Source organism: Patiria miniata, unplaced genomic scaffold, assembly GCF_015706575.1.
Source record: "Patiria miniata isolate m_02_andy unplaced genomic scaffold, ASM1570657v1 HiC_scaffold_21, whole genome shotgun sequence".
Classification (NCBI taxonomy): Eukaryota; Metazoa; Echinodermata; class Asteroidea; order Valvatida; family Asterinidae; genus Patiria; species Patiria miniata.
The window spans coordinates 3,933,341-3,960,685 of record NW_024037060.1 but is presented as its reverse complement, the minus strand read 5'-3'; the positions used below and the strand labels follow the sequence as shown (position 1 = coordinate 3,960,685).

At 40.1% G+C, this 27,345-nt stretch overlaps 1 protein-coding gene across 1 annotated transcript in view; it reads left to right on the top strand.

Annotated features, from left to right (window-relative positions):
- The window catches only part of LOC119729837, a 55,586-nt gene that overhangs the window by 21,424 nt on the left and 6,817 nt on the right, over positions 1–27,345 (top strand). The window contains exons 12-26 of the mRNA XM_038202630.1: positions 218–354; positions 820–1,023; positions 1,458–1,546; positions 2,142–2,252; positions 2,491–2,658; positions 2,928–3,062; positions 12,129–12,207; positions 13,142–13,295; positions 16,829–16,877; positions 22,228–23,016; positions 23,475–23,748; positions 24,183–24,303; positions 25,023–25,171; positions 25,570–25,683; positions 26,810–26,947. Coding sequence (XP_038058558.1) covers positions 218–354; positions 820–1,023; positions 1,458–1,546; positions 2,142–2,252; positions 2,491–2,658; positions 2,928–3,062; positions 12,129–12,207; positions 13,142–13,295; positions 16,829–16,877; positions 22,228–23,016; positions 23,475–23,748; positions 24,183–24,303; positions 25,023–25,171; positions 25,570–25,683; positions 26,810–26,947 — 2,711 coding nt within the window. The remainder of the gene's footprint in view (positions 1–217; positions 355–819; positions 1,024–1,457; positions 1,547–2,141; positions 2,253–2,490; positions 2,659–2,927; positions 3,063–12,128; positions 12,208–13,141; positions 13,296–16,828; positions 16,878–22,227; positions 23,017–23,474; positions 23,749–24,182; positions 24,304–25,022; positions 25,172–25,569; positions 25,684–26,809; positions 26,948–27,345) is intronic.

Below are 27,345 nucleotides of genomic sequence, written 5' to 3'. Positions count from 1 at the left end.
TACTTTATGAAACTGTTTGGAAACAAATCAAGGAAAGCTGTTTTTAGAAAACACGTAAATAAATCATCGATCTCCTCCCGAAGGACAGTTATACCGCCTCCCGCCCCAGCTCACAAACACACTCAAGTGAAAGTATAAAGTCGACTTTATATACGATCTATATTGCAATAATTTGTTTCTGATGGAGAGGCTCTATAAAAACCTTTTGTTTTCATAGTTGAATTCAGCTTGGGGAGCACATACGAAGAAGACGACTGGTATCTAGTCAATGTGAAGCAATATGGCTACTACAGAGTCAACTACGACACAGAGAACTGGCAAAGACTCAGTGATCAACTCGAGGCAAAACACGAGGTGAGTGGAGTACCATGGCGTGAACGTACGGGCGCCATACGGGCGCCATACGCACGGCCGCCATACGCACGTATACGCGATGTGTCCTTAGCTGACTTACTCGAGTATGGCACCATGCACACGGCACATCTACAGTTTCGCCCAGGCACTCTTTCCATGTAGAGTGTATCCTTATGTCTTTGTGCTTTTGCAATCTAATAACCACAAGGACAATGTTACGCATCGCATTTGCACTTTCTGAAACCAGTATTACATGTACCTATGAAGGTATAAGTTGAGTTTAGTTGTTTGTGCCACTTGTTTTGGAGCTATAACTGTTCCCGTCTCCAAAGAGAAACATATATTCTTTCGCACACCATAACTTTATACATTGGCCGTTTGTGTATTTTATTTTTGGTTTCTATCACACAAAAAGATTTTGTCTTAATATGAAGTTTTTTTGTTTGGTTTTGTTTTTCTCAAAAGGTGATTCCAATCGAAAACAGAGCAGCACTTATTGACGACGCATTCAACCTCGCCAGAGCGGGTGTAATCGAGCAGACGACTGCGTTAAGTCTAACTAAATACCTGACGAAAGAGAAGCAGTACTTACCGTGGGAATCCACATTGGTTGTTATCTCGTACATCCGGGACATGTTCAGCCGTTACTCTGGTTACGGACCTCTTGAGGTAAGAGTTGAAAAAAAGGTAAACGGAATGCCATATTACAGTGTTTCATTACCCCAAAAAAGGTGTCTCGGCTATTACGAACCGGTACCCTCTGCTTTAAAACTGGAAATAGTTTGGGCGTAACAACGTCACTTCGTATTGGTGGATTGTTTCATTTATGTACTTAAATAATTCAAAATGTATAAAATCAACTTTGACGGTTAAACATAGCTCTGTTTAGAAATGTTTGGCCGTTTCCGAAAAAGTGTCCAGAACAACGGCTACGCCTAGAGTCAACCGGTCCTCTCTTCCTTGGAATTGTCTTTCGAATACGGAATGCCTTGACAAGAAATTCGAAAGCGGTATTGTTCGTGGAATTTTACACTTGTCTTGTCTGTTAACGTGTTACCCTAGTTGTATATTTAAACACATTTTTACATATGCTCCGATTATAGAAATACATGTTGAAACAAATCAAGCCGCTTTATGATGACCTGGGATGGAACGACAACATCACTGCTCCAGACAACTCTCACCTGACTCAGTAAGTACATGTGTATGACTTGAGTGCATCTTCTGGTGTGTTCTCGTTCGCGTCAAGTTGACATGATAACCACCAACGTATGTCCGGGCCCATTATCAATATGTAAAAGCCATCATACGGTACGTCAGTCATCCCTATAGCAGGAATCATAAACGGTCCAATTTGGACGGGGAAGCCCCGGGTCCGGGTCAATTCTTGGAGAGGATACTGAATGAGTTTTGTCGCTGTTTCAAACGTTTTCCATTTCAATTATGAGCAGGGACCATAATTCAGTGGGAGGTGCACTTGGCCTCCAGCGTGGGGGGGGGGAGGGGGGGGGGGGTTAAGCCAGTGATGCGAAGGCAATTATATCGAGGCATGTATATGATGCACACAGTCTGTAAACGGTTGTTTCTGTACGCTGTGCATTTGGGCATATTCACTAGGATTCATCTGGAATTATAGTAGGTTGGACCGTGTCTTCTGGTTTTTGTTTCATGGACTACAAAGAGGTTACATAGGTCACTCCCTAATTCTGTAAATCCTCTATTTCCGGCCGTATGTCTTTCGGCTCCTTTCTCTGAATTGACCCCATTGATCGCTTCTTTCTTGCAAGGTACAACCGCATCAACGCCCTGGGAACAGCGTGTCGCTACGGCCTCAAGGATTGTGTCATGGAGGCTTCAAGATTGTATAAGGTGTACATGGACAACCCCTCCGTTAATCCGTGAGTATTATATTTTTTTTAAATTTTAATAAGGCGACCTTCCAGCCGGCAGCCGAGGACTACAATTAACATTAATCTCGTGCCCGGAAATATTCGGAAATCATACGGGCCTGTCAGCAGTTTTGGGGAATAATCAGGTAAAAAGAAAATGTGGATCGTTTTTTGGGAGTCAATAACAGCACTAAATGCGCGTCATTTTAAGTAATATCGTCATTTTTTTTTTACCCATTTTGATTAGAATTACGCCGAACCTGAAGTCAGTGGTTTACTGCAACGGCATCCGTTACGGCGGGCAGGACGAGTGGGAGTTTGGCTGGGGAAGATACGGCAACACCAGCGACTCGTCCGAGAAAACGAAGTGGCTGAGTGCATTGGCGTGTAGCACAGAACCCTGGATTCTAAGCAGGTGTGGATTGATACTCTTTAATTGATTTGCTTATTGGTTTCCCCAGTCTTCGGTGTGATTTCAACCATTTCTAAGCCAAATGAGGGTTGAAAGAGGTACACCGCCTTCCATACTCATTTATCTCATTCTCAAATCAGAGTAATTTTCACTCTATTACGGTCTGGTTCTTAGTTTCACTCTTTGAAAGCAAACGGAGGACTTTCGACAGCGACCCTCTGCTCAGAACAACCACATATTACAGCTTTTTTTGGACATTCTCTATTTTGTAGATTCTTGGAGTATTCTACCACCAAGATCCCGCAAGGCGATACCATTAACGTCATCCGCTACATCGCCTACAACTACGTGGGTCGCGCCCTCGCCTGGGACTTCGTCAGAGCCAACTGGGACAAGCTCTACAACGAGTAAGACTTGTTTCATTCCGGGAACAAAAAAAGCACGAACATTTAAGATTTCTTTACTGCATGCTGGGACAAAAAGGTGAAACTCTTTGGGTGCATTTAAACATAGAAGAATCCATGCATGATCGCATGTGATTGATGCACCCCTGTGGGTTGGTTTTGTCGGTAGACCTGACGAAAGCATTGATCAATATGGGACTTTACATTCCGTATGTGCAATATAGACGTGTTTCAAAGCGTTGTACACAACATTAAACTCTATTTGTTTTGCGGATAAATCAAAAGATTAGGCCGATTACCTCGAGACCTCCAGCAAAATTGAATGACCTGAGCAGCTGTTAAATATACACAGTGATCGGGTCTTCAATATTGAGAGCGACTGGACGAAAAAAAAGCTGAGATTCTACAGATCGTTTGTTTTAATATAGAATCAGGTTCGAAGGAAGGATATAGCGGTGCTTTGTCAATGCTTTTAAAACTGAAATCACTGAATGACTTTGAGAAAAGGTTGAGCATATTAATAAGTAGGCCTATCCTGCTGCAACACGTCAGTACAATTTGTAAGATAATTGTGACGATTGACTTACCTGCTTGGAATTTCTTTCAACACACGTATAGTTACGGAGGAAGTTCCTTCTCGTTCAGTAATCTGATCGAGTCGATCACGGCACAGTTTAACACGAAATTCGACCTGGAAGAGGTGAGTTACCTTCTTTGAACTTTACACCTTGACATTTGAACTTTTAAACCTCAGTATTCATTGCTGTTTTTCTGTTCTCATCATCCCCATTTATTTTACATACCACTCTTTTTCCCCCTTTCTTTTTGAAACATGGGAATTCTTTTTTGTGGCTTCAAATGTCTTAGACTCTACATTTGGAATCGAATGCGATGGTTAAATCTCTTTTATACCGAGGGTAAATGGATGGAAGTGCCAACAATAGGATGAACTAATGTACTCTGGAACTGTTCAATGACAATTCGTCCACAGCATATGTATTTTATGTTGCATTAAAGAAAAATGTATTGTATTTTGTACAGTAATGGACATGATACAAAGTATCAACATTATACTCTCACAAAATATTAGCCAAAGTGTATTAGAGATTTAACTGTGTACGTAGACTGTTCCATCAATCCTTTCATGGGGTTTCACTCGTCAAGTAGATATTACTTTTAGTACTTTTACATTTCCATTCATTTGTGTAGCGGATCGAGATCACGTAAAAGCCATCCATTTATCTTGGTTTCATACACATGGGTAACTTTATGTTTGTAGTGTTTTACGTTCGAGAATTCATTAGTTGGAAAATTGTCACATTGGGAGTCCCTCATTTAGTAGATAATAATATCTCATTCTGAACCCTTCCAAGTCCGTACACTTATACATATCGTATATACATGTAGTGCTGAATCATTTCATTATTTTGATCTCGTTATTCTACATTTCACCTCCCTGCAGTACCATATTCATCAAGTTGCTATCAATATTCAACATTTGTTGTGCTAAATGTCACTTCTCAAGTTAGGATACATATTTTAGTTTCACATATTTTGTGTTAAAAATAACTTTTCAAGCTACAAGATATTTGGAAATGAGGACGGTGGCATACGTCTCAGAGCACTTCACCTTGCATTCCTCATACCAAGATTTCCTGAGCCTTCTCGATTTCGTATTGTACACCATCTTTTTCGCCGACTGTGTTAATTATTCAGGTCCATTCATTTCTATTCAATTCAACTCAGTTATTATTCATCATGATTAAAAACATGAAATTCTATATCCCGTGTGCTAAAAATAGTGACACAAACCTTAAAATGACACGATTTAAGAAGTTTGAAGACTGAAAACCACAACAAATCAATCAAAAAACTTACAGTCAAATAAAAATATAAATACATAAATGATGCACCACACACCATCTCGTTTTAAAAAGTTACCTTTTAAATCTGGAATTACAAAGATGACACGAATTTGGCAAGAATGATCTCATAAGACACTGTGTATTTGTGCGTAGATACCAGATTCTGCCAGATTTCTGCACAATAACAGGTGATTATTAATTGGGTGGGTGGGGTCCTGTATATGAACTAGTCACTGTGTTAACTGTTATTCTATACGGTTTTTCTCTGCAGTTGATTGACTTTGGAGAAGGGAGGGAGTTCGGCTCGGCAACCCGTGCTTATAAGCAATCCTTGGAGAAGTGCCAGATTAACATCGACTGGATGCGCCTCAACGCCGAGGCAATTGAAATGTGGATGCAAGACAATTAAGTTGGAAACAAGACAATTTTGTGACGAGAGACCTCAGTAAAGCAGGCACGGTCACGTGTGCACATATTGAAAGTGATGTGATCGTTTGGAACAAATCATTCAAACTCTGATTGGGATTTGATTGGCACAACAGCAATGACTTGAATGAATTGATTTATGCCCAAGTACATACCAACTGCAGCCGTTAAAGCCTATCAAATAAAATCATTCAAATTTGGAATTGGCATTTTTAGAAATCTGAACGCCCTTTACACTACAGCATCGAGAGGTGTATATAGCATAAGATGAATTCCCCGCAGAGAGCATAAACAACGTAATGGTAACTTTTATATGTGTAGATGTAGCCCATAAATATCTGTCTCTGACAACTCTAATTATTGTAGGACTGTAAAGAAACACGGTCAGTATTAACCAACACGTTCGAATCCTAAGTTGTATGACCAACATATCCTGTTGAATCTATACACAGGCCTATACTTTAGCTATTGTGAATATTAGGCCATTTCTGTAAGCTTTTGATTACAGGTGGGGGACTCTTGAAATAATTTGTTTCAAATTTAAAAAAAATCGTCGAAATCGATTACAGTACGATCTAGGAATATATGTTAGAAGATGCAGAATATTAGCAATAGGATTCCGAGAGAATATCGTAGTACGTATATAGCGTTTTTAATGACTGCATGTTTGCGTAGGCCTATACCATAACTGCATTGAACCTAGACATGTTCAATAATCCATCCGCACATTTCTCAAACTCATTTTTCACAATTTGGTTATTTTGACGTATACGCGTATCGCATTTAGAGCCAATAGTTGTTTCATGTTATTCAAAGCCTTATTTTTTAGGAATAAAGAGTCTGCGCTCGCCTTTAATTGTTTTTTTTTTCATCGGTAAAATAAAAGACATTTGTAAGAATTAAACTTGATCATTGCATATCGAATATAGTTCTCGTTGCACTTTGCGCAACTTTTAGATATAGCTAACTTTTTTATAGAATGAATACTAGTATTTTTGTTTCTGTTGCAAGTAGGTCTTCGTTACTCTTGTGTGACATTAGCTTGACACCATATGCCCCTTACAGTATTAATGTACCACTTGTGTGTTGATACAATATCTTTAATACGTGACACGAATAGAACATGTAATTTTATGTATGTGTACTAAAACGATGCATTTTGTACTCTGTGATGATGATATCCAAATGTGAATTATAAATGTATTCGAATTTAATTGTTCAGTACTTCGAATAAGTGTATGATGTCTTCTCTTTGTATTATGATGATTGGAATAAGAATGCTTAGTACTTTGTGATTCTCTCAAAAAAATATTCTAAAGAATAAGGAAACAGGAAATAATATTTTCCGTTCGAGAAAAAAACTTGACATATTAAACCTCTTGCAAGAACAGTGATTCTGCGGTTGTTAATTTCAATGAACCTGTACGAAAGACGATAAATGTGTGACTGTCAAGAACAGCATATAAGCAACAAAGCCGATTAAAGTATATCTTTTTAGAGATTTAGCTCGTTGTGAATTTATTCACCCCTTTTATTTCAATTTTTTTAGCACTGTAATCACGAACGCGCAACCAAGCGGGTAGAAAACGAAAACCTAAAAGCCTTAAGAATATTTCCCCCTTTATTTGCACTTTTTAGAAATATCAACCATGCCGTTGTGCACAATGATAAATAAAGATTTGACCGGACAGTTTCCATATGGAAGGCACCATCACTATACAATCTGACTTCCAACCTTTCGACTTTTCTCCTAGTTCTGGTGCAAGACGTTCCGGGCGGGGTGGTTAACATACGGAACCAGTATAAATGTCCACGCTTACATGCACCAACCTGACCCGGTCGACGACCGGACGCAACGAACTTTGCGGGCTGTTGGCGCGTGGGTTTGTAAGGGCGCCCGCCAAATTTTTTTTTTACCAAACAACATCTGCATAACATGGTTGTTGAGCGCACTCTGCGATACTTTAATGATACGTGCGCAGGTCTATATTACCATGCATTTCCAGGATTTAGCGAGTAGTGCGATATCTCAGTTGGTTAGGGTCACGATTTTGTACCGCGAGGGATCCTCGCGGAACGGGTTCGAATTGCCGTTTTGTAACCGAATTTATTTTATTTTCTTAAAGTCCAAACGCCATAGCGTACACCCCATGCGGATGTCGCTTCGGGGAAAAAAATCGCCGCCCGCTTCGGTGAAACACTCGTTGTACATTTCAATAACCCGTGCGCGCTGAAACGTCGCACCGCTGAGGACGTCTTGGAACCAATACTACCATTCACCCTAATTTCCCGATCTTCTCCTACGGTGATGCTATCCCACCCCACTCCACCCCACCCCACCCACCCACTTTCAAAAAAGACACTTTCCCTTAAATCCTGCTTACATGGCTTTGACTGAATCCGTTTATGTTCTTGAGAGAAAGTCTTAATCATTAGTTTTCTTGCAGTTGGACGGGTAAAGAGTAAAGTGTGATTGTTGCTTAACTTGGAATTTCTCTTCAAAATCTACAGCTATGGCAGAGGTCCCTTTGCGTTACGTATTGTGTTGCGTTCAATCACACAATACTGTAACACGGAATTCGAACTGAGACAGGTGAGTGACCTTTGAGATTTGAGTGACCTTTGACCTTTGACCTTTTGGCCCCTGCTGCTGTACTGTGTCAGTTTAGATCATCGTCAATATAACAATTGTCTTAATTGTGTGACTAACTATTTTGAATCCAAATAAGGTAACTTTGTATTATTTTTTTTTCGCAATGCTAATAACCTGTGCAGCATTTTGTCAAATAAAAGTTTTAACTGTGTTGCAATATTACCTGTATTTGTGTTGCTTCATTAAATTAGTACCGTGCGCTGTAATCAGTATTAACAATAAAATGTGCGCAGAATTATAACCGATTATTAAATTTGAGCAGCATGTCGCATGCATGATCATTGTATCTTATCGTACACTGAGAATAGCCAACCAGCACTGCTATCTTTGATAACATGCTCTCATTCGCAATCAAATTGTGTTCAATTCCGCATTGAGTAGATCTTTAATCATTTAGGCCTATAATAATATTGGCTATTATACTAACAGCAGTATCTACACCAGTTTCTATTTCGTTGTATCTGTAACAATTTATTCCTCCTTGCTTCCTTTTATCTTTCCAATTTCATGTCGCATGGTATATTTGTGATGGGAGATGTGCAACCCAATGTCTGGAGTTAACTTTCAGGAAATGACAATAAAAACAATAATTATTCTGCAATACTTTTTCTGTTATACCAAATTAAGACTTACAGTTGGCAAATTAAGATATAAAACGGGAACTTCGCTTCTGTATTATACTTAATTAATAACCCCTTTTTATATATGCTTTTTGCTAAGTAACTTCTTGTTTCGTTCTAAAGTTTATACCTGATGTCTGATTCCATTTTTTTTTTTTAATTCACGACAGCTGGAAAGTTTTGAAGAGGGAAAAACCTTCGGCTCCGCGACCCGGGCATTCAGGCAGATTCAGGAGAAATGCCAGACCAACATTGATTGGATGGAGCGTAACTCGGAGAGTATCGAACAATGGTTTAGAGACAATGGGGATTAATGCACAAGACGCGTGGTTAAGACAACCCGATCAAATCTAATAATGACGGGGTAAAAAAAGCCTTCTGAAATTTCCCATTTCAAGCTAAACCTATCCACAGAAAGAGTAACTTTCATTGACATATGTTTCTACCGATTATACCATTTTAAGAGCACGATGGTGCTTATTAATGGCTCCGCAATTTCCCCTGTTGTTTCATACAAGTGTGATATTTAAACATTGTTTGGTATGATATACACCCTCGTCTTAATGACATCCCTGACGATCTGGACTCTTTATACTGAGTCAAATTGATACGTTTATTAATCTTCCTTGGGACGACTACAGGGTCAGTCAAAAGAAGCGGAACCCAAATCCCCAACATTATATTTCATATTTAAAAAAATATGTATCACCAAACATAATAATGACTAAAAAGCCAATGTCATAAGCTACTTTTAGATGAAAAAAAAATTACTGAAATTGCTCAATCCGTTCAAAGAATATCACTATTTAAATGCAATGATCTAAAACCTGTTTCGTCCACACTAAAAACAACAATTTATTGTGTATTCTTACTGTTTGGAAAAACAAAGAAAATGACACAGAATACTTGTTTCAACAACTGTCAATGACTATAGTACACAATATATTTATTAACGTCCCTGGTTAGGCAAACAATATGGTTCATAAAATCCATTCATTTTTTTTAAAGACGGGCCTTCAAAAGGACTTTGTTGAATATTTCTAACCTTTAAATGTTTTATCGATGGTGATGTTTGAAGACAATTGTGACGACGATTCTTGAAATCGCATTTTTCGACGAAAGGTTTTTTTGGGTCATTATGGTTAAATGGTGATATTCTTTGAACGGTTTGAGCAATTTCAGTATATTTTTTCATCTAAAGTAGCATATAAATTTGGCTTTCCAGTCATTATTTTTTTGGTGCTAAAGATTTTTTTTTTAATATGAAAAGTATTTTTGGGGTTTGGGTTCCGCGTTTTTTGACTCACCCTGTATCTTACGTAACCTAAAAGCAACCTATCAATTTTTACTTAAACAATGAGATGTTTTATTGTTATTTTGAAGAAGGTACTAATGTTACTGTTTTTAACACAGTGAAGGCATTTCGTCAGTACGACAGTTATAAGGAATAACATTACAAAAAAATAGAGATTGTGTGGTTTCACATGGACAACTGATATCAACGGAAGTTTCCATGGTAAACAGTAGAGAAGATTATATATTGTAATTGAAATATAAAATATGGGTCTATGTAATGTATAAAGAATACAATTACCTTATTGTGAAAGAGTGTTTAGTACACAGTGCCAAATAGTGTTTAGAATCACTCTGTCCAGGAGCTTAATATTTTCCTTGAGGTGGGTAAGGAATTTAAGAGATAGGCCTACGACTAAACTTTTCCTTGATTTTTACTCCGCTCTGGAAATGAGAAGTACTGATTATTTGATTTTGTTAATTAATTGCTTTTTACATGAATTTTTTTTCCTGACAAATTTATATTAAGAAATTAATGTAAACAGATTTTGTAGAATTTGTTTATGAAGCAATGTTAATATTTCTTACAAAGCAATATTTGCTTCATATAGGTGAATGCTTCAAAGAAATAGTCTACCTTATGCCTACAGTTATATACAATGGATTTATAATTATTGGTTTTGTCAAATTATTCTCTTGCAGGATGGAAATGGATTGTACTGGTGAAATAGAGCACTAACGTCCAGGATATGTTTTCCGGAATGTGACTTAATGTACCATTACTCCCCCCCCCCCCACCACCAAAAAAAAAAGCTACAACATTCTTAATATGACAAGTTGGCATCTTGAGTTAAAAGCACGATTTTAAAATATGACTGCATGTTTGCATGAATGAAGATTCAATAAAGGCAATAGACCTAGGACCTAATGACGTAATGGCTTTGTTTACATATGCGTTTTACAATGGGAGCGAAGTCGGGACGCCAGACGAAGTAGGGACCGTCTATACCACGTAGGAGGAGAGCGCATATCACTGAATCACGTAAACAAAGCGTGACGTCATTATGTCTCAAGCAGTTGTAAAGCTGGATTTCACTTGATGCTCGTTCCGTTCTTTGCCCCAAAGGCAAAACCAAAACTGCTGCAACGTTTCCATGTCAGTTATGTAATCAGTTAAGTCATGTTTCTTTGTTTCCGGTTCGTTAGTAAAAACGTCATACACGCGCGCCCACCACTGATTACTAGCGCCCATTGGATTAACACTCAAGTTGCGTTAACTTCCGGTTCCAATGATTCCAATGCTACTTACTGGCCAGTGGGCGTGGTTTAAACTGAACTGACGTCACACTAACGATAGGCCTACTGCGCCCATGCTTCAGTATAAACCAATCAAAACATCATATTATGATCAAGTGCATGGCTAATTAAGGAAACCATTTTAACCAATATACTACCTAATCCCTAGACTTGTTCAGACTAAAAATAAAATTATATACATACATCGATATCGGATATACAATCCATCCTAAACCCCAACCGGTTCAAACCAAAAATATCCCTACCCTCTCCGGAAACATCTCTTCGCTGGTAGTAAACGACCAAGAGCATGACAGCATGTGAATCGTTCGTTCGATGGCGACTTCGTTTGTTTTTTTTGCATGAGACAGCCACCGCCTGAGACTTGAGAAGTAAGGTAAGTCCAAGGAATGATTCATAATAAACCAAATGATTTGGGATAAATCAAATCGCAGTTATCCATTCTTTGTATTGCAACTGAGCATGCGCTCACAAAGTTTGACAATCTTTTCATCAGGATAAGCACAGCCGTAAAAGTACAATCTTTACGGGCATTCCAAACCAAATCTTCTATACGCATTTTTTTTCACGCACTCAAAAAGGAGAGTCTGCACAGCGGCGTACATGTAAATGGCGTTCAGCATTTGGGTGAAGAAAAAAATGAAGGAACTTTTATTTTATTTATAAAAAGGAGGGGAAAGGGGGAAAAAGTGTTCTTCTCCATGCAAAAATAAGGCCCTTAACCCCCCCCCCCCCTGCAAACTGAACCGCACTTACACCACCGTCGAAATGAAACACATTTTTCACCAGAACTTTACTAATGCGCATTTTGTTTGTTGCAGCCACACGCTCTTTTGTCCACAACAATCCAAGTACAATGCAAAGGGATATAATGCTTGTCTTCCTTTACCTATAGATACAATTTGGATCAACGTTTCCCGGACATTCTACGAGCTCTGGCGCAGCACTGCAATACAGACTATGATATCACAGAGGTAAGACAAAAACATTGAGGATATATTTCTATACCTTCGCGCCTACAGATTTGACCGATTGTGTTTTTGTATAATTTTTAATTTCCAGAAGATCTCAACTATTTACTTTGATATTGCACTCCTTTATACCTTCTTATACAAATTTAATTGTTCAAGACCAAGTTTAATTTTTTAACCTACATAATTCTTAATTATACACATCCCTACTGTGCAAGCATACAATTGCCTGGGTCAATTTTACCCAAGAAAGGGTGAAAACTGGAACTACCCAAACTTGGGTTGTTCTATAACCAATTGTTTGGGTTAGAATTTCTGCTAAATTCAACCAAAACTAGTGGTCATTCAAGACCAAATTTAATTTGGTCTTGTATGACAGATGTTTTTCGTAACTATACACGTCCACACTATAAACACGTGTGTGTGTGTCACTTTTCTCAAGAAATAGCCCTATACTGAAACTTTATTGCAGCGATATGTTGTGCTCTGTGGAATAACTACGGGGCGGGGGGGGGGGGCACGGGGGCACACCCCCCCCCCCCCCGAAAAAAATAGATGAATGTGCTCCCCGGGTGCCCCCCCCCCTTCCATTTGAAATCCTGACTGGAACAAAAGTGTATATCACTTCAGATGCCCCTTGAAAAGTTGTGCACCCATGCCCCCTCAGAATTGTAACCTATAGTTACGCCACTGGTTGTGCTCCATTAAATTGGGAAAACTGTCATATTACTTTTCATCAGGAAGTTAATACAAATAGTAAACTTAAATTTGTTGATTGAGAAGAAATGCTTCGGTTTTTGTTTCTAATTAATGCATACATGTGTAATATTTCAAACAGAAAGGGATGTACCTGCGTGTTGAATACACTGCCTACCGGGTTTTTTGCGAAAAGTTTATTCAAGCCATTCAATTTTTTTCATTCATCATTTGTTTTCAGATACGCAGTTTCTACAAGAAGCAGAAGAAGGTCTCCTCCGTGAAGAAAGCAGTTGATATGAGCATTGATCGGACGCAGGCTAACATCCGATGGATGAACGAGAACGCTGAGTCTGTTCGGATATGGTTCATGAATGCCATGAAACAAGATCGACGTTAGGGAACAAAGTCAAGCCAGGATCCATTTCTACGTTTGACTAATAAAGTTGTAAATACTGAACAAAGCAATCGACAGTTTCTTGTGATGATGTTGAAAAAAAATATGAACAGCTGTTAACTTCACAAAGTTTTCCCGACACATATTTTTCTTGTTGTTTTACAGAGTTCTATGATGATGTGTGAGCTTATAAGTAGCAAAAGAAACAAATCATTCAGCATGTTTCTTTTTAAAAAAATGTAATATTAGCTGTCAAATATAGCGAGATTACAAAAACTTGTGGAAAAGAATGACTTTGGCCATTGTTTGGTTTGATGGATCGTTGAATAGTGTTTGATGGGAGAAAAAGCAGTATAAACTTACTAAGTTTCTTACTATTTTACTGAAAAATATCACGCCATTTACTACCTTATTTGTCATCGTGTATAAATATAAATAGAAGTAACGATAATGCAAATGTAAACGTCACTTTGACGTCAAGTTTAAAGTTAAACGGATTTGTTACGTGTAGACCTTTTGTAGTGTATATCGTTTTCAAGACTGCATGTGAGAAGAATAACTACTAAAGAATCAAGTAATATAATACACAGTTATGAGTTTGATTGTTTAACTATCAGTAACTTTTATGGCACCTAATTCTACCCAATACTAGCAACACGTTGTTAGGTTTATGGCTTCAGACTAGCGCCCCTTGAACAAAGACAATGGCAAAATGGGAACCGCCAACATAGGGCTGGATAGCTCAGTTGGTAGAGCACTGGAACGGCAATCCGGAGGTCGCAAGTTCAAACCCCGCTCAGTCAATTTCCTTGTTCAACAAAAAATATTATAAAGCACCTAGTCAGTTTCCATATTTTGTGTTTTGTTTGAAAACACAATATTTATGACAACTACTTATCAGCACAATTTTGTAACATGCCACCAAGCACATACATGTTATTAATAACCATATAATAATGCAGGCCTGCATAAGAACAGCGTGCATGTCACCTTAAGCTATAACTCAGTCATTTTCGTAAAAACATTAACATATACTATGTGGTATTGTGTTGTATTTTAGTCGAAAAAGTTCGAGTTTGGTTGTTCAGGAAAACACATTGAGGGCGCACTGTGATGTTCGATCAAGATAAAGAACCGTCAGAGTTGCGGCAGTGGTGTCCACAGGGCCGGACACAAAATGGATGCTATATCTGTTGATATAGTCAATGAAATGATACGTTAAATCAATTTTATGTTGAGAGGGGGTAAGTTGTCCCAAAATCAATATCTCTGCCATACCGTGCCACAAAAATAAAACGTACGTTACAATTGACAATTGTATGTGCAATATTAAAAGATGAAATATACAGCCAGCGTTGAAAACAGGTATTGGCTGGGGTAAATTGTTTGACAAATTAAGTCTTGACTTGTCCTAACTTTTGTCATCGAACGTTTGAAATGAAAAACTCGCCTATCAACTTTCGTGGATGGGGTGCTATTCCGGCGTTCTGTCGTCTGTTTTAATTCAGAAATTGCTACTTTATTTTGAAAAATAGCACTTTCATAATGCGGAAGAATTATACAGTTGGATGATAAAACATTTATGCAAAATGTATATAAATCCGAATTCAGTGACAATAGCCCCACCCAAATAACACCCATCGATTCCCCCCCCCCCCCTCCCCCCTCAATCTAGAGTTACTCATCAGTAGCACAGATACATGAGTGTTGTTGATAACGTCGGGAGAAGATATGAAAACACGTGCATCTCTGCCACCTGAATCAGTTATCAAACAATGAAAGACAGGTGTATAGCAACAGTTATAAATACCCTTTATACCGCATGCCATCACCAGGCCTTGCCATACCACCCTCTGTATCCATTTTGTAAATAATCAATTTGTAACAGTAAGTGTACCCTATGTGCTCACATTAAAGTACCATTGCGTATTGTGTATGATTTGGTACCCCAAAAAATAGTCATTTTTTCCCGATCTGCTTTCATGTTACTGTTATGGAGTGGGCGAAAAACTGTCTGTACGGACCTTATTGATCCTGACTCTGGCTAATTACTGATAACATCAAACTCCCGATTTGATGTAGTACGCATACGACAGCAACATTAATGACCTCGCCTACTGACCTTCTACCCAGTCAGGTAAATGACAGTTTCAAAGACGAATCCGCGTACGTGATCCCTGTATCCGACGCACCCTTCAAAAAACAAAACAAAACTGTGCAAAGCTAATGCCCCGTGACGGATTATCTGAACAATATTATAGCTAGCACAATGCATTCGCCACTTATAACGGGCCTTCATGCCTAACTGCACAGCTAGCGGGCCCGGCCTTCGTAATAGAACTGCACAGCGTGCCCGCATTGGTCTATTCCAAAACTCAGTACAATTTAACCGATTTCTCGGATTTTTTTCCCTTGATACCGATTTTCCTTGATGTTTATGAGTTCTCACAAATGTTGCCAGAAACAAGAATCCGATTTGTGGATGTGATTCGGCTAGCCACATTGCACTTGAAATTGTATACATGTAAATGAAACGGCACTGTTTGGTGAAAGGGGACACGCCCAACATCACTGACACAAGTGTTTCCTCAGCCATGTCTCATGAGATTGCAGACCCGTGACCGCACGTACTAAAGGCCTCAAGACTCAGTAATGTGCAGTGACGGATCCCCTTCGCTACTGACAATGTTAATTATACATGTAATAAAAATAATGGCCAAATATTCAAAAATTCCCTTCAGTTCTTTCAATAACTGTGATATGTGATTGTGGCCTTACTTTTATGACGTTACTTGCTGTATAAATTAGGTTAAACTTTAACACATTTAATACAACCCCGTGAGCAGAGTTTCCATTATCTACCTTTTTGATAATGCCCACACGCTGATCCGTTATGTCAACTTAGTAAGATATCATAAAGTGCGTAATAAAGTGTATTAATAAATACCTTGGAGAGTTGATGGTTTCTGATTGGTCGAGACTCGATCACGTGGCCAGTCATTAACGGTGATAATGGACCGGCTTCAAAGATCAAGCGAATAAATGGCCCCTGAACCAGTATAGACCGCTTGCAGACGCGTTCGATAATTGACGCGCTAAGGTGAGCGACGCCATGTTATGGGACAAAATGTGCGTGAATTGATATACGCCTGTCCCACAACATGGCGTCGCGCGCCTTCGCGCGTCGATTATCGAACGCGTCTGCAAGCGGTCTATTGATCAAGCCCCGTTCAGCCCCATGCAAGCCAATGATTGGTCAAAATATAGTAACAGTCCTGCGGTAGCTTTTAACAATTGAGCACTGCACATGCACTCAACCCCCATCGCGTGAGACTGACGCGCGCGTACGCAACACAGTTGCTAGGGATGCGTGCGTGCGCGTGCGTAAGGAAGTTTTGAAACGACATCGTGCAGTATACATGTATATACCTACTGAGGATGTTTACGACGAAAGCGTAGATCTACGATTTATTTTCTTTGAAACACTTCACCCGCCGACATATTTACCTTTCCTAAACCAAACATCTCTGTAATTCCGGACACAAGAATGTGTAAACGAGATTTCAGCTTCCTCCATCAGGTAAAGATATGAAAACATTCTTGTAATTTGTTTCGCTACGGCAGCAGTTTCTGTTGAGTTTACGTCGTTATAGCTGTTAAGCTAAAATATGGCCCATGAACATGAACACAAAAAAAGTCTGGAAATATCGCCGGAAAAAAAGTCACAAAATTGGAGCATTTTAACTGTTTATTTCGTTATAAAGGTATTTATTAATGGGAATAACAGTGTGAGGAGCCGGTCTTCACTGCGTGATAATGACCGGGTGTGGGGGTGACCGCTGTTAATGGACCTCGACTTCGTCTCGGTCCATTAACAGCGGTCACCCCCAAACCCGGTCATTATCACGCAGTGAAGACCGGCTCCTCACACTGTTATTCCCGTATTAAAATGTCCAGCCTAATATTTTCTTCGCTTCGACCTTGTTTTATTCTTTCATATTCAAACCATTTACATGCAATTATCATTACAAAAGGAAGGCCCCGCAGCCAAACTAGTAAAGCAAATCTGTAACTGCAAAGATTCATGTTTGTAAAACTAGATTCGGAGGTCAAATTTGTCCAACGTATGATTAGAAAAACAACCTCCCGATAGCTGGCTCCATATGCATGAGATGGTTGAGTTTGTTCAAAACCACGTGATTTAATCGGATAAAGGCGTTGGGTGCATGGTATAAAACTATAGCGGCCACCTGTGATAACGAAACTGCGTCATCATTGGGACAGGCACCACGTACTCCTCTGGTTCTACTTGTGCTCACGGTAAGTACACGAATTGTTCAGTAACTTGGGGTAAAAAGAATGCAAGAAGCGGTAGAAAAGGCATGAACAGGTGGCTGTATTGTAACGGCCTATGCATTAACTTTTGGATTCCGAGAGCGATAACTTAAGTTCTTACACGCGATAGAACGATCATACTTGCGGGAACAGTACTATACAAGTTCCTCTTTTTTTTACTAAAAATTGCCAGTGGCCTTCAAATGATTCTGCAGATGCGAAAAGCATTGCCTTAAAAGAGGTATAGCGGTTGTACATTGGTTACGGTGGATATACAATAGGGTAGGCAGCTCGAGTGGAGGAATAAGTCAATTTGTTGCAGTCAAGATTTTTGAACACGTCGCATAATTCTGGTACGTACAAACAACATCTGGTTGAAGTCCCATTTTTGAGACCAACGATTTATTTGTGAACTAAATCGACAATGCAAGTGAACAGGATATGAAACGATTACGATCCTGGCCACGACGCCAAAGTACTCCGAGGGGAACACGAGGGAGGTCTGCAAGAAGTCCGGGGAAAATTAATCACATCAAAACAGTTGGGATCAGGTTTTCATCATACTCCAATTTGTTCGTACAAGACTACAATTACTGTGACAATCCGTAATCAATTGGGATAACTTTACGAGTTCCTAATAATAGCTGTCAGTTCACGGTCACAGCGGTATATATAGCTAGACCAACGCTCATGAAAAGTAAAACGATCCATATTATGTTTCATTCTGTACTTTATTAGTTCAAATGATAGATTTGACATGAAAACTGTGTTACAACATGGGATCAAGTAACCCTAGGTAGGCTTGGTTCAAAGAAGGCTGGAATATAGCGAAACCCTTTAATACAAAGAGGGGTCGTTAACTTTATCAGAAAATTAGAATATTAACGAAAGTTGGGTCTAGAGACGGTACAGCTTCAAATTCACTACCGGTACACAATCGGTCTAGCGGATGGCGGGGAAAATGTTTACAGCAAGGAGAAATCTGTTGGGATTGTCTGGCACAGTCGGTAAATCGTCAGGGGGGAGAGGAGGGGGGTGGCTGGGGGTTAAACCGAATTAGAGCAGCATGTATGTTCTCGTCATTTAGGTGTCTCAGGAAATTTCGGCAATATTGGAGTGTAGTGTGGAAATGTAACGATATAGTCTTGTGTGTATGGCGGTCAGTGCACTCTTTTCCCTCTCTGCATCTAATACATGGATACTGATGCTGTCTTGAAAGTTTAGTTTACCGCGACTACGTTTGACTTTGAGTTCCTTTATACTAAGGGGCCATTCAGAATTTTCAATGTTTTAAAATTTCGACTTTTTTTCCAAATTATTTTGACCCACCCACCCACCCCTAATTTCGATTAATAAAAAACTGAACATGTACATGTACATGCACTTGCATGTACATGTACTTGAACACCATGTACATGTGTGTCTAGTTCAGTGACGGCGTGAAGTTGTCGGTCTGGTGACTGCTCTATGTTCCGACACCCCTATGTTCCGACAACCTAGATTGTGTTACTCCCGGTTAGGGTTAGGGTGAGGGTTAGGGTTAGGGTTAGGTTTAGGAATAGGAATATGTGCAGTCGGAACATAGGGGTGTCGGAACATAGAGGTGAAACCGTCGGTCTTCCTCTTTTGCACTGGTGACCTTCAGTTTTCTTGTGTTTTGCCAGCTGATATGCTGTTGGGAATGACAGGTTGCAGTTTTGGAAGCCACAAAGATGACCGTGGTTTTGTCGTTTTCTGGATGAGGTGGATGACATGTGATATACGAGGTTGTGCCTGTCACGTGAGGTAGCTGAGAAAAACATTCGCTCGTACCCCCCCCCCCCCCGCCCTGTTTGCAGGGCGGGGGTACGAGCGAAAGAAAACATCAGGTTTGGGCAGACATCACATCACAGGCTGCGGTCCTCGTAGTCTTGGAGCCCGGTGGTTGAATAGTCCAGTTTGTATAGCGATTGGATACACGTAGACCTACATGACCTACATGTACATGTACAGTACACAGTGGCGTAGCCACGGGGGGGGGGGGAGGCGTGGGGGGGGGGCGACAGCCCCCCCATGAAACCTTGTCGCCCCCCAGTCGCCCCCCCCCCCCCCACCCACTGAGATTTTGAGTTTCTAAAAAAATTATCATTGATCTACATGACGCCCCCATGAAATGTTCCAGCCCCCCAGCGCCCCGGGTATTTTGTTCCCTGGTATTTTCTTGTTGTTTCTTTAGTGTGTGTATTTAATGTGAGTGTAGACCTATGTATGTCAACTAGGTTGTTTGTTTTTATGGTTTGCATTTTTCTTTCTGGGGCTTTAAAAATAACATCTTCATGGATTCCCAGCACAACTCCTCACAATAAGTCCAGTGTTAACAATATTTCTCGTTGTGGGTCTGAAAATGAAATTTTCGGTTTGTGTATTATGAATATGATCAAGTGAAATTATTTATGCAGTATTTTGCCCATTTCCCTCAAAATTGCATATTGTAATATTGTACATTTTTATCAATTTGCTAGAATATGTGATACCTCACCAACAAGTATCTTTCTTTTAAATTCAATCAGAATATTTATCAATTTGTTAAAAAAAAATTAGTTGTTGTGTTACTTGTTGGTGTCCCTGCCACACTGTACGATGGTGTAGCCGTGCGTTATGCATATGCACGGATTGTTTACTTTCGTTTTGACGGGGTTTTTACTGAATAGAGTCTGGTGACTGTACATAGAAATTTTTTTGAATAAAAGTCGAATCGTTCATTCATGTGCACTTGTTATGCAAAGCAGGGGCAGTGGTTCAAGGATATCTATGTCGACGTGCAGAAAGTGTGCAAGAACGCGAGTTGAATTCTTTTATGTGTTCACAATACAACGACGCTGTTTAGTTATTTCACTGTGTGACACAGTGAGAAATTTTGGAATCATAATGGCGTCAGCGATACTTGCTGGGGAGCTCTTGCGTACGACTTTCTGTACTTTGGTACTGTTGTTTCCAGGACAATTGTGTGTACGGTAACCCGACGTACCCAGATTTTTAAAGACGAAATTGCAGACCTCAAACTTGTTAGTGCCATATTTGGCAACTATATGTGCGTTATTAATTTAATTAAACAAATGAACAGGTTAATTAAACACAGTACCATTGAAGGTACCTAAAAGTAAACATAACAGCATAGAAGACCGACAGACGAACATGAAATGTTACAGAATAAACATATTTGTCTGGATAATTTTTTAGGGCGTTACCGGCAAGTTAACACAAACTTGGTGTCAAATAGATCATGGGAGTTACTTTTCTTTGACTTTTCATACAAGTTTACATAAACTTTAACTGTATGACCTGCAGTGGCGAAGCCACGGGGGGGGGGGGGGGGCGCGTGGGGGGCGACAGCCCCCCCCCCCCATGAAACCTTGTCGCCCCCCCCCAAGTCGCCTCCCCCACTGAGATTTTGAGTTTCTAAAAAAAATTATTATTGATCTACATGACGCCCCCCCCCCCCATGAAATGTTCCAGCCCCCCCCCCCCCCCTGAAAAATTTCTGGCTACGCCACTGACAGTACATACAGGGGACGAAGTTGGAAAAGAAACACGCATCGCGATTTCGGAACGCTTGCGCGTAGTTCAGGCAAGTCAAAAGATCTATCTTTCTTTGTTTTTTTTAATCTTTTTTCCATGGAAAGTGAATTTCGATTTTCAATTATTTAGCCTGACCCACTCACCCACAATTTGGAAAAAAAAGATCGAAATTTTAAAACATTGAAATTTCTGCGTTTCTGAATGGCCCCTAATTGGGCGGCTAGGACCAAAGTAAAATGTCTCAGACTTCGACTTCCCAAATGAAACACATTACCTTCACATGCTATTTACTCATATCTGATATAAACACACAGATTGCAAATAAAATTAATCATTCTCAAATACATGCGGTATTGTTATTGCACTGCGTTATTGCACTGAGAGACAAGTTGTAAATTAAGTTAAGCGCACTGAAGAAAATACTTTTCAATTAAACCTTCGCGGTTCGTGCATATGCATGCCACCATTACGGGACAATACCTGCTGAACTCGGCCTTGGGGGCCGAAGTCGACAGTAATTCATACCAAAATCCGTCAGATCAAAATGTCATGCATTCATTTTTATGGCCTCTAACTATTGCCTTGTAAGTCAAATATTCTTTGTTAATTCAAGGCCATTCCATACACACACGCGTATAGTGAACATATGACAGGCATAATGTCCGTATTTATTCAGACCCTACTTTTTGAAGTGATTCGAACCTTGGAACGAAGACAGACGGGATGAAAATATCCTGCAGCATTCATTCGACGTAAACAATCTAAATCCTACAAACTGGAAGAAAAGAGAGACCCGGCTCAATGATTTCGTGTCAATGATTTCGTGTTAAACATCAAATCCAAACAAACCTTGAAAAAAACATCAGTTCAAGTTGGAGGTCAAGTCAAACTTAATCTGAGCTACGGAATGAAACAACAAACATACCAAACCAAAGACTGTTCTCAACGGGCGAAGAGCCTCAGGCGTTTAAGAAAATGTGAAAGGGTCGTTCCGATTGATCCATGTTGGGGATTGTCATCTCTTTTTTGTCTTGTAGAGCACTTTTGAAGGATACCAACATGGGGCGTAGCGAGTTCAACTTGGAAGAAGAGCCCGGTCGTAAAGGGAACGGTATCTACTGCAGTCCGGCCGTTCTCGTCTTCACCGTTCTTACCGTGTGCGTGTTGATTGCAGCCACAGCGCTCATGACGTACTACATCCCTCTGTCCCTCAAGGACGACGGCGTTGCAACCAAAGCACCTGCAGTCCAGTTACCATCGACGACTAAAGCGATGATGGCCCCGACTGATGCTCCAATGGTCCCGACTGATGCTCCAATGGTCCCGACTGATGCTCCAATGGTCCCGACTGATGCTCCAACTAATAAGCCCATGGCTACTGCCAAACCGACCACCATGCCACCTTCGGCTCTCATGCGAGGCCGGCTACCAAAGACGGTCCTGCCTCGCCGGTATGAAGTCAACCTGCGACCGTTCCTATATGACGATGATGTTCCCGACTCCAAAATGGGAGAGAGGTTCACCTTCGATGGTTGGGTGCGGATTAAAGTCGAATGCATCGAACCGACGGATGAGATTACTCTGCACTCCAAGAATATCACCGTCCATGGCATGCCTACCGTCCTTAGTGTCAGCACCCTAGACAAGACCGATCTCTTCGAGAGCTATAAGATGGTGGAGGAATACGCGTTCATGATCCTGAAGTTGAAACAAATGATGAAGCCACACCAGGAATATGACATCTACATGCAGCACTCAGGAATTCTCGGGGATGACGAAGCAGGATTCTACCCTAGCATGTATCTGGATTCCGTCAATACTACAAGGTAATAATGAAGATTAGACCTTACGTTTGTTTAGTTTAAAAAATAACTGAAGTGGCGTTAGAACATGTGACGTGAAATACCATCGCGGCGTTTTACCTTAGTAGCTTAACATGGCGATCCAACGACTAACTGACTGACTGACTGTCTGAAATGCGACCCAAAACCCCAAACTGACCCCAATCAACCTATTGGCTACTGTCAGTTGCTCAACCAACTGACCATAGACTGAGAGGCTCAACCGGGGATCATTTTACGGGATCCTCGTTTTCTGGAGGGAGCACTCAGTGGTAAAAAAGACGCGTCATTTTTGCTTTAATTCGGAGCGGGCGGCGGCACCCAGGGGCACAGGCCTCCACAGTGATCACCCATTGATTAAATCCACCACTACGTTAAACATTCTCACCAATCAAATGATGCAGACAATGAATGAAAAGCTTTCTTTCTACATTTGTTTTTAGATACATCGCAACGACTCAGATGGAAGGGCCGTTCGCACGACGCGTATTTCCGTGTTTTGATGAGCCTACCTTCAAAGCTTCCTACGACGTTCAACTGGAACATCGTAACGATATGCAGGCGCTTTCTAACGGCATTGAGACGAAGCACATCCGACTGGATGGACACTGGTCGAGGACTTACTTCGAACGAGTCCCGTCGGTGCCCACCTACCTGCTGGCTTTTATAGTACATGACTATTCTTCCATCAATGTCACAAACGCCAATGGATGTTTGGTAAGGACGTTTCTGTATTTTTTTTTTTTTGGCTTTAAATTATCACCTTAATCACAGTAAAAAATCAATCTTGGTTCAATTTCAAGCAGCGTAAGGTTAAACAAGAAAAATTGACTTAAACTTGCAACCAGAATCTTTGATAAATTCTGTCGGGCAAAATTGCACAAAATGCGGTGTACAGTTAACACCGCTGGTATCTATAATTACCAGTGCTGTAAATGAGTTTCACCTGTTGTCTCATAAATAATGTACACTGGTATTGATAACAATGCATGCTTTTGTGAACTGCAATTAACTATACGCTATTACAAACATCCATGTATGCGGCTAAGTAGGATAGCTTTCGTCATAATTATAAACATATTAGAATTTGTTTAAGGCCGACTATGAAATCCACAAAACTGGTGAGACAATTACCAACATTTACTCTTCAGATTCGCATTTGGTGTCAGACGGATCTTATTCAGCTTGCTCCCTACGCCCTAAATGTCTCGGATCTGGTCCAGACATATTTCGACGATTACCTGGACAACGAATACCCACTGGCTAAACAAGGTAAGACTATCGGTATTCGGAAGGCCTTTAAAGAACGGGTGCATGCCTATATGTTCCCCAATACCTATGTTCCCCAATACTGATGCTCCCCAACCCTAACCCTTACCCTAACCCTTTATACCCTAACCCTAACCCCAACCTAAGGGATTTCGGGAAACATTGGTATTGGGGAATATAGGTATTGGAGAGCGTCGGCTAGACCCCGAAAGAACTGTGCAACATTTGTATAGAAGAGCATGTGTCAAAAATAAAGAAGATCCGCTAATGTTCTGCATAGAGATCTCAGGATGGTTGGATGTGTAGCCTATTCTATCCGTCTTACCTATCCGCACAAAGCTTAAAATTAAGATATAAAATGCAGTTTGAATTCCCGGTTGAGAAAAAAAGGTTATTAGCTGAAGTACGTTGACAATGACCTGTGCGTGGTGGCTAAAAGATGTAACGTACTGGATGTTTGTTTTACTGAAAGTATAAGCTTCACCTTGTTCACATCATTTACTACATCACATTTTATTTAATACTGACAACAATTATATTGCGGCAGACGCTTTTAACATGTGTATTGCCAGGGAATGCCATGTAAGCTATTTAAATCCGGGGGGGGGGGAATGAAAATTCCCTCCTAAAAAACGCAATGAAACAGTTGGTCGTATTGATCGTACTCTGACAAATTTGAACATGAGTTAAACACGGTGCTTGTTTTATGTCCACTGTTGCAGATCACATAGCGATCCAGGACTTCGGCGCGGGTGCAATGGAGAACTGGGGCCTGATCACCTACCAAGACATATACCTGCTCTACGGAATGGAGGATTTCGGAGACAACACGTTCTACTCCTTAATCATCACCCATGAATTGGCACATATGGTAATTTATCTGTGACCCATGTACATAATGGTCAAAGGTTGAAAGGTGACGTTAATCTTGCTAAGACCAGGTGGAGCATGGTACCGGTACTATGCACCTTATGGACAGTCACCGTTATCTCTTATCAAAAATTTTATTAAACAATATTAGGCTTTCTGTATCACTAAATACCGCTGTTTGCAATCAGGGTTATGTAAGCAAGGCTGAGATCTGTCCACAAACGATCGTGTCACTTGAAAAAAAACAGGTTGCTGGTAAAAAGCAGCGGTATTAAAACTAACCCGCAAGGCATCACCAGATAACAATAAACTCGAATTCAAAACAGATTGACATTTGGTTTTGACACACTCCTTTTTAACAATGATAGTGATGTGGATTCTCCCATCTTGTATTTCCAGTGGTTCGGTAACCTAGTGACAATGGAGTGGTGGGACGACCTGTGGCTTAACGAAGGCTTCGCAACCTACATGGAACACATAGGTGTTGATCACGTGCACCCTGAATTCAACACGGTACACGAGTAACATGACTTGTTTCATGAACACTTTGGTTATTATATTGATAAAAACAGGCGATAGAGATAAAGTCTCAACAAAAGAAACTCGCAACATAAACAAAGTCACCTTTTCGAAATCAAGTGGACATGTACACTATTACCCACACACAAAAATATGTCATTCCTCCTAAAAAAAACTTACCCTAAAATCCAACAACTAACCCAATGAAAGTGGCGTTTCGTATAGGCCTATGCGCATGATGGTCTTCGTAATACCCACAATGATTATGCTCCAAAAGCTAATTTCAACCCAACGTTCAAGCAACCTATTTGTGATAATCGGAAATCTTTACGAATGTTCGAATTCGGGTTATCGAATCGAATGTTCTCCGTAAGTAATGTATTTGTCACCTGCCGCGTGAAGTGAATTTATCCATAGGGCGTATGGTTCCTAAATCCATTCTAAGGTCAGGTGGGTCAAGTTCTTTGGCCTCTGTTCAAATCCTATCATGTTGATGGACAGGTGGAATGGATTTCCATTCCCTCTTCCAAACATTAAAGACGCATTCTAAAAGTTTCAATGCTGTTTATTGAGATCTTGCGTCGCCTTGGATTCTAAAACACGTTTACCACGAAATGAAAAACAATCGGAAAGATTTGCAAGATACTAAATACGCACAAAAGTATATCCATAATTTATAATGTTTATTTTCGACAGGTATAATTAGGGTTGTCTGATCGAAAATCGAGCCTTTGGAGCGATTGCGAGTCTAGATTTCATGCAGTCACATGTGTCGTTTTCCCTAAAATAAAAAAGATGTTTCAAGCGCAGGTATACTCTCATGGTTGTGGTAGCGGTTTTCCCACTCTGAATTTTTACTTATACTTGGTATGTGTTACGATGTTAGTTGTGCCAGTCTGATATAGTGACATCTTTGGCTCATTATTATTTTTGCTACGTTCCCTGGCAAAACTTGCAAGGCAAAACTTATAAACTCACGAGTATAGAACACTTGTGCACTTTTCTTCGGATATTTTGGGACATTGTAATGTTTACCTATTGGAATGTTTCACTTAGTAGGCCATAATGTACATGTACATGTATGTTCATAGCTCTATGTGTATGTTCCACTTTTCTTCAGTTTCAAACCTTCTACGTCGACACCATCAATATAGCTCTATTCTATGATAGTCTGGGTATCTATCCTGCTATAAGGGCACCAGTCTACGCAGATGATGACGACATAGACAATCAATTTACAACCATTACGTACCAGAAGGTAGGATATATTAAAAGACCCAAGTAATCCATGTATGCACGTTTGTGTTCCAATTGACTTTATTTGCAATCTTCACATTGCCAGTTTAAGGGCGTGTTGGTGCCTTTTGGTTTTTATGCTAATGCATACGCAAAATTCCATATTCACGAGCAAAACTATGATGTCATTAATAGGGAATGTACAACATTTGCTTTGTCTTCAATTTTCGAAAATAAATGGATTTGGAGGATTAGAATGTTACAGCAAATATTGTTAAAATGACTTGTTTCACGTTTTGGGCTTGTATATACTGGAAAAACCGAGAAAACCATTCATGTTCTTGTAGTCTGGTTCCCTGACCCCACTTAAGATGAAACGGAGAATGTATATACTTTGGGGAATTGTAAGGTCAGAGAATC